The sequence below is a fragment of the Engraulis encrasicolus genome, chromosome 19 (assembly GCF_034702125.1).
Source record: "Engraulis encrasicolus isolate BLACKSEA-1 chromosome 19, IST_EnEncr_1.0, whole genome shotgun sequence".
Taxonomy (NCBI): domain Eukaryota; kingdom Metazoa; phylum Chordata; class Actinopteri; order Clupeiformes; family Engraulidae; genus Engraulis; species Engraulis encrasicolus.
Window position 1 is genome coordinate 37,304,008 of NC_085875.1, and position 11,242 is coordinate 37,315,249.

General features: G+C 39.1%; 2 protein-coding genes across 3 annotated transcripts; both read left to right on the forward strand.

The window, feature by feature from the left end:
• The first annotated feature begins 743 nt into the window (after window positions 1-743).
• Window positions 744-3,450, forward strand: LOC134470164 (chemerin-like receptor 1). The gene is made up of 4 exons (XM_063224195.1): window positions 744-825; window positions 996-1,020; window positions 1,327-1,403; window positions 2,013-3,450. The coding sequence occupies exons 3-4, from the start codon at window positions 1,400-1,402 to the stop codon at window positions 3,080-3,082; spliced, it is 1,074 nt and encodes a 357-aa protein (XP_063080265.1). The 5' UTR covers window positions 744-825; window positions 996-1,020; window positions 1,327-1,399; the 3' UTR covers window positions 3,083-3,450.
• Window positions 3,451-7,183: 3,733 nt separating this feature from the next.
• Window positions 7,184-10,389, forward strand: LOC134470165 (C3a anaphylatoxin chemotactic receptor-like). 2 transcript variants are annotated; one of them, XM_063224196.1, is made up of 3 exons: window positions 7,184-7,404; window positions 8,038-8,107; window positions 8,278-10,389. In XM_063224196.1, the coding sequence occupies exons 2-3, from the start codon at window positions 8,065-8,067 to the stop codon at window positions 9,342-9,344; spliced, it is 1,110 nt and encodes a 369-aa protein (XP_063080266.1). In that variant the 5' UTR covers window positions 7,184-7,404; window positions 8,038-8,064; the 3' UTR covers window positions 9,345-10,389. The 2 variants fall into 2 exon arrangements, with proteins under 2 accessions (XP_063080266.1, XP_063080267.1); XM_063224197.1 differs by having other exon boundaries at window positions 8,042-8,107.
• Window positions 10,390-11,242: the final 853 nt, after the last annotated feature.

An 11,242-nucleotide genomic window follows, 5' to 3' on the forward strand; every position in this document is an offset into this window, starting at 1 on the left:
GAGCCGTATCTGATTGGTAGAGTAGAGGCACATGCTATCCATTAATGCACACGCAGTCGCACTGACACTCAAACACACACACACCTTACTAACCTTACTATCATCAAAATTGTAATGTCCAAGTCTTAATCTTCATATAATGTACAGTAGTTCAGTCTTTTCAGCAATTAGTGCATGAGTCTGTCGGCTAGAGTAGAGTTGAGAGTATAGTATCATTTATTAATACCAGGGGAAATTTGAGTGTCCACTAGCATACATACTGCACATAAATACAGAAGAAGTTACACACAAGACATTACAAATATATTAACCATATAAAGCTCACTCAGTCATATACATTCAGCCTAAGGCAGATCTCTCTCTCTCTCTCTCTCTCTCTCTCTCTCTCTCTCTCTCTCTCTCTCACGCACACACAAACACACACACACAAAGTTACGGTTGGTGATAAGGAGTATAACAGTGATTTATCACATGTGCCTTAGCGAAGTGATACAGAGCAGCCAAAAACAAAGTGAAAAAGTGTACCAAAAAGTGTCCAGAAGTGTCAGAAGTCACTCTGCATAGTCCAAGAGAAAAAGCCAGGGTCAAATATCCATTGAAAAAAGATGGGGGATCACAAGTTGCACACTTTATGGCCTCGCTTCACCTCTCCCCCCACACACACACACACACACACACACGCGAGCATATAGAAGGTGGTTGTCCTGTACTGTATGGGTGTATTGGAGAATAACTCTGTGGCTGACCCATTGGCAAACAGAGGCTACCCTTTGAAAAGACTTTAACCTTTGTAATAGCACAACGAAGATCAGAATTCATGTACAGGTAACTGAACTACTTGCCACAGGGGTGCTACAGGGGAACAGCAACGAAGGAAGACAGAGTGAATCAGATATACCAATCAGATATAGAATTCTCACTCTCTCAGCAGGGACCGCCTTTCCTGTTGTTTTCTTCTTCTATATGAACCCTGACACTTCTCTCTTTTTATTCAGAGGCCCTGGGCACAGAGGACAGAAAGTAAGTTTAACTCCTTTAATTAATATGTAGTGATGTTTTGCTATTAATTAATGCACAGCACTCTAATCAAGAAACTTAGATTCTCCATTATAGTTTGACTGCATAAAGGAAATATCATTTGATTTGAATTGAGATAACAGGTGTACGATTCATGTCTAAAACAATGAAAGGATTATTTATTTAGGACACTTCATTCCATAGTGTTTGAGCTTAAATTAAATGTAGCCTAAATGTATAATTGTAGAACCCAATGCATCAGTAATGTAACTGCTGAGTTACGCAATTTCTTGCCCTTTTTAAAAATAGACGTTTCCCTGACTTCCTTGTTTGTGCGAATGGTGGCAGATACGCTGGGTGACCGGGATCTGAAACTGACAGAATGGGTAAGGAAAACAGACATTATCGCTCTTCTGCTTAAATAGAATGCCCAGTCCTTCCTCTAAGCCAGTGGTTCTCAAACTTTTTGTGTGAAGTACCACTCAAGAAAATATTGAGCTCTCTGAGTACCACCTTGACAACCTACATTAGAATATCGCTGCAAAGGCCTTCCATATTCACTTTTGCCAGTCAATACAGGAGAGGTTTATAACGGCATCAACAGCTACGGTCACATTCAGTGCAAGTTTTTTTTAAAATTTCTTGCTTTTGTATTATTCTGCATTATCTTTTGAGATTCATACAGTTCAATATTACAAAATGTGAGACCAAAGAGACATTTTCGACTGCAACAACTTGATCAGCCTTCAAATCACTGCATAAAAAAATGAATTTTTCCAAGTACCACCAGAGATGTCTCAAGTACCACCAGTGGTACGCGTACCACAGTTTGAGCACCACTGCTCTAAGCGATAAACCTAAGGTTTGGTGTAAATAAATAAAAAGTCTCACATGTGATGTGTGATGTGTGATGTGCACTTGTACAGTAGGGAAAGTAAAGTGATGTGTAACCTGTGTGACAGTGACAATATCCTTGTCCTTTTTTCATTCTGTAGACAACTCAAGTGGGATAACAAATGGAAGTCAGTCTGCTGAACCACCTCTCAGCTCCACGCAGATGTTTTCTCTCGTCTTCTACTGCGTCATTTTTGTGGTGGGAGTTATTGGTAACGGCATTGTGATCTATGTGACAGGGTTTAAAATGCAGACTACAGTCAACTCAATCTGGTTCCTAAATTTGGCCATAGCTGATTTCATTTTTGCGATGTTCCTCATCTTCAGCATCATCAACAATTCCCTCAAAGGTGTGTGGGTCTTTGGAGATTTCTTCTGCAAGTTGAACAATTTAGTTCAAGTCAGCACGATGTTTGCGAGCATCTTCCTACTCACAGCCATCAGTTTGGACCGTTGCTTGTCCATATGGTTGGTGGTGTGGGCTCATAACAAACGCACAACAACCAAAGCCAGACTTACGTGTTTGTTTGTTTGGCTCCTCTCTTTGGGGTGTGCCATTCCTTTCGTAATGGAACGCCAGCTTCAAATCAGGGGTGGCAAACAGTCCTGCATTAAGACATCTGATCTACTCACTAACCGCAGACACGCTTGGTCACGTTTCGTGATCGGATTTCTGATTCCTTTCATTGTAATTTCATGCTGTTATGTGGCCATTGGTGTCCGTGCCTACCGAAGCCACAGGAAAAAGAAGATTAGGCCTTTCCTCGTCATCCTAGCTGTTATATTGACCTTCTTTATTTGTTGGCTACCCATACAAATCTGTGACATAATTGTCTGGCAACAATTTTATATGTATTACCATGTTAGCCCAAAGCTTTACAATAGCAACTTGTACAGCATGGCATCCAGTGCGACTCCAGTGGCAGTCAGCTTGGCCTTTCTCAATAGCAGCCTCAACCCTTTCCTGTACACGTTCATGTGTGAGGAAGTGAAGGTTAAGTTGAGGCGCTCTATTTTCCTGGTGCTGGAGCACGCCTTTGCTGAGGAACATCTCTTCTCATCTCAGTTCTCCATCAGTTCACGCCAGTCGGTCTCTTCAACCACCACGCAGAGAAAAGCTACTCTGACCTCCTTAATGATGTTTGAAAAAAGGCCTTCAGTGGACACATAAACAAACATGTTATGAATGTTTTCACACCTGTTGGACGTACTATTATTAGTTTTTATTTCAACTATTTCTTGATGGCAGAGTTTATAACCTTTTTCTTGTGTATTTTTTTTCACTGTTGTAAATGTGTTGTAAATAGGTTTTATAACATACCATATTGGATATTGAGTTTCAATTTAGCATAAGTTCTGTGTGTGTTTTTCCACACCTGTTGGATGTGTACGCTTCAGTATGTTTGTATGTGTGGTCATTGGCAAGTCAGTAATTTCTTCCCCTTTCACATGGAAGTAACCATCCTTATCTGTGTCTGACGTGTAAGTGGGTCTTGCAAATAGTTTAAGTTTGTTGTTATTGCAACTGAAGAAATGAATTGTGCTAGCCTGATAAACCAGACTAAATGTGGATGTCTAATTTAGTCTGGCCTCGATGCATAATACATCCGAAGATTGTTGATGAGAACAACCTTCCCTCAAAACCCTGCCCGCTTTGATTCAAAACACATCTTTGCGTTGTAATTGGTTTGCCAGATTCATGGCATTCTGGCTTCATTGAATCATTATGCGAGGCCAGACCCACCCGTAGACAAAACATTTTGTCGTCCAGCGGGTGGCGCTGGTTCACCAGGCTAGAATTGTGCTTCTTCAGTGTGAAACGTGTTTCATGTGTGAAGATTGTCATTTAAAGTGTAAGCAATTTTAAAAACAAACAAATACCTCTACTTGTATTTGTAAAAATGGACACATGAAAGGTTATTTTTAATTTTATATTTAGTTACTAAGAATACTTTTGTAGGTTATTTAACTGTCAAGCTCTTATGACACAAATTGGAAGAGGGTAAAGTAAACCTAAAAGTTTTCTATACATATTACTGTATACTGCTGTTGAATGGGACAGGGTGAAAAGCTAGAAACTTAAAGGGACACTGTGCAGGAAATGGTTAAAAAAGGTACTGCAACTATGCTGCTTATTGAAATAAGGCTGCCTATTGCCAAATTTGATCTTAACATGAAAGTTTACTAAGTATTAAACAAATATTTTCTAGTATGGTCCAAGTACAGTCATTTTTGCAGCTTAAAATGGCTATTTTTGGAAATTCAAAATGGCGGACCATGGAGAAGATCCCCCTTTTCATGTATGAAAAGTGCATTTTTTCCAGTCATAATGAATACTTAGAATTTGATGCTGGTGGTAAGTATTCATGAAAAAGGTAACATTAGTGAATGGGCAGCATGAATTCTGGAAATAAATAACTAAAAATCTCACACAGTGTCCCTTTAAGTGTTAGCTTATATGTCCTCTTTTGCTAGTAGTACAGTACTTCTATTGTCTTCTTCTAACATTTTTAACTTTTCTTAACTACGAGCAAGGATACACATTTTTGTTGGCAAGGTAGAACCCCAGAACTGCCTTTTCTTGAACCTGGAACCAATATTAAGTTTTAATTAAGAGAGTAGGGCAGCATACATTAAGCAGTGATTTCTGCACCGTGCTGAATTAATAAACACTATGGGCAGATACAGTATCTCTTCAATTCAATTTAACCATTTAGTCTTTCAATTTAGTCATTCAAATCTAATAATTCAAATTCAAACTCTGTTGGCACAGTTATCTGCTCATAGTATAACCCTTTAAGAAATTGAACAACATTTCCGGTTTAGTACAATATCTTTAAACTTAGCTATGTCCTTAAGATGCCAAAAAGCTGATTTAGTTGTTTTTAAGTGAACACTGAGACTGCCATCATTAAACCAAGGCTTTTGGCATGAGACATAGATTTAAGTGAGTTGGATTCTATGTAGGTGATCATTGAGTTTCTGTCTTCCATCTTTGTTTCCAACAAGAAATATTTCAGTCTTTTCTTTATTCAGAAGTAGCATAGAGGGTGAATAAATGAGGTACCAGAATTGATCCCTGTGGCACCCCATATTTCATGATGTTTCTATCTGAAATATAAGTATGAATAGAAATAGAGTAATTTCTGCTATAGGTAAGATTTTAAAAATCACATTAAATCATGACAAGGGAGCTTTTGCGGAGTGCGAATATTTCTTCTCCTTTTTTGCTATAGGTAAGAACCATTAAAGAGCCCTTCATGAGATCCCAATAGACTCTAATCTATTAATTATAATATTATGATCATCTGTGTCAAATGCCATACAAAGCAAGAAGGCCGCAGGGAAAACTGCATTGTTAAAAATGAGTTATTATTGCAATGACACACACACACACACACACACACACATAGACAGACAGATATAGATATTAAGATATTATCAAAATATAAAGTTAAATAAAATGATTGATCTGCAAAGAAAGTTTTAACATAAGGTTAAAAAAGGTGTCAATAACCTGATAAAATAGTAATTAATAGCTTAAACTCAGATGCTCAGCTCCTGAGAACACTTTTTAAAAAGCTTCTCAGCAGTGTATCAAGATAGCAAGTAGATGGCTTAAGTTGTTCTCAAGAATTCAGAAAAGGAAGCAGGATTTTGCTTGTGTGGTAAATGTTGACATGATGGTATTGCACGATGATTTTGAACTTACGATAGCCGACAGTATGTAACAGAATTGAGTATACCTGTCACACTTCTGGAGATTTGTAAGTATAACTTTTCATGGGACAACATAAAAGATTAAAGATTTTTTTTACTGTGACACAATAAACAGTATCCAGCGTACAACATACATCAGTGACAAATAAGGGGTTGTACAATGAGAAATTATAAAATGTTTCAAAACATTATTCTAAACATTTCCATCAAGTTTTCTATAATGTATACTCTATAATGTATATTTTGTATTTCTGGGTTTAGAATTTCGCCTGTGTTGAACAGGTTGAAATTTGTGGTTAAATGTTTTTACCGTTACGCCACATTGTTTACCATCATAGCCTCATTATTCTATCAAAATCAATCAAATAAAAATACATTTTGGCAGGTGTCTAAAAGGACAATGTATTTAAGTATGTTGTTGTGAGTCTATTTTCAAATTTTACCCTTATTCACTAATAAAACAAATCATAGGAAAACAAAAATGTGGCGTCACGTCTTTGACCCATATCTGCTCCAAATTATTAGCCTAGTAAACGAGCACCACCCGCTAGACGCCAATTTTCTTCCCTGTGCGAGTGGTCTGGCCTCGGACGGTGGAACATTTTGAACACATTGCCCTGAATCTGGCAAACTAATCACAACGCCGAGATTTGTTTTGAATTAAAGCGGGCGGGGTTTTGAGGGAGTGACGACGCTGGCAAAGCACATCAATGAGAAAGATGGCGCTGATTGGTCAGAGCGTTGGCCTATAGGCACAGGCACGGTTTGAAAGACAATGGGTTGTTCTCATCATAATCTTCAGATGTACTATTTATTGGGGCCAGACTAAATTACACATCAAATCTCACATTTAGGCTGGTTTATCAGGCTACCAAATTATTGTTCAGTCAAATAATTTGAAATACAGCCGTTAATGTCTCAAAACGCACCTAACAAAAGTGAGGTAAAAATCCCATTGAGAGACTTATGAAGTACATGTTGGCATGCATTCTTCTTTTGGTGAAATTCAGCTTTTCAATGTTGACGGCTTTCATGCAATCCCAGTACCATTCTTGGGTTTATGCATTGCTCTTTTCTTTGTAAAAATCACTTTTTTACCATCACACATGCTTGACACCATTCAAAGCAAATTTGTTTATCTTGGCGTCATCAGACCACAGAATATACTTCTAGCAATTCTTTTGGTCTCTAATGAGACCAAGATGAGCAATTTGCTTTATTTGTCAAGCATTGTATTCATAATCACCTCCTGTAAAATCAACTTCATTGGACTTACCAGTATCTGTGGACAACTGACTACATTGGGCTTACCAGTGTCTGTGTACAACAAATGAAATGAAAATTTTCTTCAAATGGTAAGACCTACCGTACATCACAAAACAAACCATTTTCTCAAATTATCAGTATTCTGTGTTCAACATTATTAAAGGTTTGCTATTGTTGCATGCCTTATGACAGCCATAGGCTACTTTTTTGAGAATGTCTGTTTTGAATATTCTACGAATATGTTATGAAGCAACTCATCTAGTAAAAGGTGTTACCGCTTTTCATGTACTTTGAGGTTTTCACTAAACTGTAAAAAGTACACTTGCCGTCAGGCTGGTGTAAGATAGCATCAAAGGAGGAACACAGAATGACTGATATCAAATTCTTACTCACTCAGCAGGGACCGCCTTTCCGGTTGTTTTCTTCTATCTGAAGCCTGAGACATCTCTCTTTTTATTCAGTGGTTTTTATTCAGTGGTCCTGGACACAGGAGAGTGAAAGAAAGTTGTAAGTTAACACGTTTAATTAATGTGTCGTCATTTTTTGCTATTAATTAATGCACAGCACTCTAATCAATTCACTGAGACGTTCCATTATAGTTTGAATGCATAAAGGAAATATGATTCGATATTTCTGAAGTAGGTGTATTATTAATATCCAAAACAATGTCAAGATTATTTGTTTAGATTAGACAATTGTATTCCATAGTGTTTGAGCTTCATTTAAAGGTAGAGTATGACATTTTAGTCGTTTCAAACTGTATGCTGCCCATTCCAAATCTGACCTTTTCATGAAACAAATGTACTATGTACTATGTACATGTACTTAACCAGTCTGATCAAAGTGCAGTAAGTTCTGCAGCCTAATATGTCTACTTCTGCTGCTGCAATTTTGAAATGGTGTACATGGAGAAATTTGAAATGTATATTTTAAAAGTGTGTGTGAAAACTGTAATTTAAAAGTTGTAATGAATAGCCTATTTGAAATTGCTGTGAAAAAGATTTTGTGATTTGTGAAACTACTAAACATAAATTACACATTTTACCTTTAAAAGTAAATTAGTTGTAAAACCTGAACAAGTTGAATATATCGGCAATATAACTGCAGTTACATACTTTCCTGGCCTTTTTTTTTTTAAAGACAGCCTTGACTTCCTTGTTTGTGCGCATGGTGCCAGTTACGCTGGGTGACTGGGAGCTACCCAGAATGGGTAAGAATATCACAGACATCATCTCTCTACTGCTGAAACAGAATTCATAGTCATCTAACCAAATAATTCTAAGTTTTAGAGTAAACTTACACATTGCACTGTGATGTGGGTGGACCATAACACTGTAGGCACCATAAAGTGAAGTTTAACAGCTTTTTTTCATTCTGTAGACAACTCAAGCGGGATTACAAATGGAAGTCAGACTGAACCACCTCTCAGCTCCACACAGATGTTTTCTCTCGTCCTCTACTGTCTCATTTTTGTGGTGGGAGTAATTGGTAACAGCTTTGTGATATATGTGACAGGGTTTAGAATGCAGACTACAGTCAACTCTATCTGGTTCCTAAATTTGGCCATTGCCGATTTCATTTTTGCGATGTTCCTCATCTTCAGCATTATCAACATTCCCCTCAAAGATGCGTGGGTCTTTGGAGATTTCTTCTGCAAGTTTAACAATTTAGTTCAAGTCAGCATGATGTTTGCGAGCATCTTCCTACTCACAGCCATCAGTTTGGACCGTTGCTTGTCCATATGGTTGGTGGTGTGGGCTCATAACAAACGTACAACAACCAAAGCCATACTTACCTGTGTTTTTGTTTGGCTCCTCTCTTTGGGGTGTGCCATTCCTTTTGTACTGGAACGCCAGGTTCAAATCAGGGGTGACAAACAGTACTGCGTTAAGACGTCTGATCTACTCACAAACCGCAGACATGCCTGGTCACGTTTCGTGATCGGATTTCTGATTCCTTTCATTGTAATTTCATGCTGTTATGTGGCCATTGGTGTCCGTGCCTACCGAAGCCACAGGAAAAAGAAAATGAGGCCTTTCCTCGTCATCCTAGCTGTCATATTGACCTTCTTCATATGTTGGCTACCCATACAAATCTGTGACATAATTACCAGGGACCAACTTTACATTTATTACCATGTTAGCAAAGATCTTTACAACAGCAACGTGTACAGCATGGCATCCAGTGCAACTCCAGTGGCAGTCAGCTTGGCCTTTCTCAATAGCAGTCTCAACCCTTTCCTGTACACGTTCATGTGTGAGGAAGTGAAGGTTAAGTTGAGGCGCTCCATTTTCCTGGTGCTTGAGCACGCCTTTGCTGAGGAACATCTCTTCTCCTCTCAGTTCTCCATCAGTTCACGCCAGTCCGTCTCTTCAACCACCATGCAGAGAAAAGCTACTCTGACCTCTTTGCTGGGCTTCGACAAAAAGACCCCAGTGGACACATGAACAAATATGCCGGGCAGCGGACAGGGGGGACAAAGGGGTACATTTTCCCGGGCCCAGGGAGATGGGGGGCCCCAAAATTGAATTCCAGTTGTATGTACAGTATATGAAGGGGGGCCCTTTCAGATGGCTTTGTCCTGGGCCAAGGCAAAGCTGTCAACGGCCCTGCAAGCATGCTTGAATCAGAACATATGTTCCAGTTTTATATGTCAACTGATATACTCTTGAATGCAAATTGAGAAAAAAATGTTTGTTTTACAGCACACTGTGTATACTGTGTTTTCATTTACGTATTTGTGTTTTTTGCACCAGTTGAATGGGGGCATTTAGTTTGCTCACATGTCATCATTGGCAAGCCAGCATTCTTTCTTTGACAAAGTAGCCTAACAGTCCTTATCTGTCTCAGACTGTTTGTGTCTGATATGTTGTGCAGAAAAGTGAGTCTTGGAAATGGTCTGAGTTTGAGCTTGTTGCTTTGCAACTCAAGGCATGCATCTTGCTTATCAAGTCTAAAATGTTTATGTTTGAAATGGTTCATTTCAATGTGTGCGTGATTGTTAAAAATGTAAGAAAACTAATAAATATATCTCCTTACGTTTGTACTCATGGCTAATAATAAATGATAGTGAGTTTAGTCTGAGAAAACATAAAGGGATGTATCCAACTAGCTTGGCCTTGCCAGACATAGGCATTCCAGTTAACCCATTTTAGCCTGATGACTTGTATATGTTGTTTGACCTTTGATGCCTGTAGACACATATACGCTGCATTCAGGCTCTTGAGATTTTAGCTTTGTTAATAAAAATGTGGGCATGTCACAGCTGAATGAACGCATTCAAACGCAAGATGGGGGTCTTAGGGTTTAAATGCAACTTATTTCATGTTTTTATGTGCATCAGAGGCTAAGATATTCAGGTTTTTATAGGCAGAGGGCAACTTTCCCAACAAGGGCTTAGGCATTTACCAGGCTTTTTTTGCAGGTGCTTTAGGCATCAATGGGTTAAAACCTCCGCGTTATGTCTGGGCCAGGTGTTCTGGGAGGGGTTTGGTCGTGTTAGCAGACAACCAGCGAATTCGTGAACGGGGGAGGGACGAGGGAGCTGGGGGAGGGACGAGGGAGGTGGGGTCGCATTTGACGGAGGAGGGACGAGGGAGGTGGGGTCGCATTTGACGGGGGAGGGACGAGAGGGGTGAGGGTGCATTTGAAACTTAAATGGAGTTCAACCTTCCCATTAGTAATCGTTCTTCAATTTCATGTCCATCAAATGTTAACGATAGGGTAAAATAAGACGTCCTTTCGAATTCAACCGAGTTCACTCCTGCCACTAGGGGTGGGTATCGCCAACCACCTCCTGATACGATACGCATCTCGATATAGGGGTCACTATACGATACATGTGTATCGCAATATTTTATTTTTTGTTTTTGTTCATTTTTTAGAAAATGGACATGAAGGACCAAATGTTACTTTTTTTCTGTAGAGCAACAGTTACACTGTAGTGAATGTAAAAGACTGCCTTCACAAAACGGTAGGTGTGGCAGTTGCTGTGTAGCATTCAAAATTCTATTTATGCTATTAAATGAATTATCGATACTGACACCGATACGACACGCGTATCGAGAAGGGGCCCGTGACGATATATCCCGATACCGATACTGATATACTGATACTGACTTTTGAACACACACCTACCTGCCACCACTAATCGCTTCTCAATTTGGTTGTTCCAGACCCTCGGTGTGAAGGAAATTAGCATACTAAAGACCATGCTAGTACAGCGTTGAATTAAAAAGGACTTTGTTACTGTTCAGCACTGGCTGCTCATCAACTTCGTCCACTGACAACAGCTCTATGCTGACAAATGTCAAGGAAGAACTCCTCAAAGACCATTTCAGTCTGT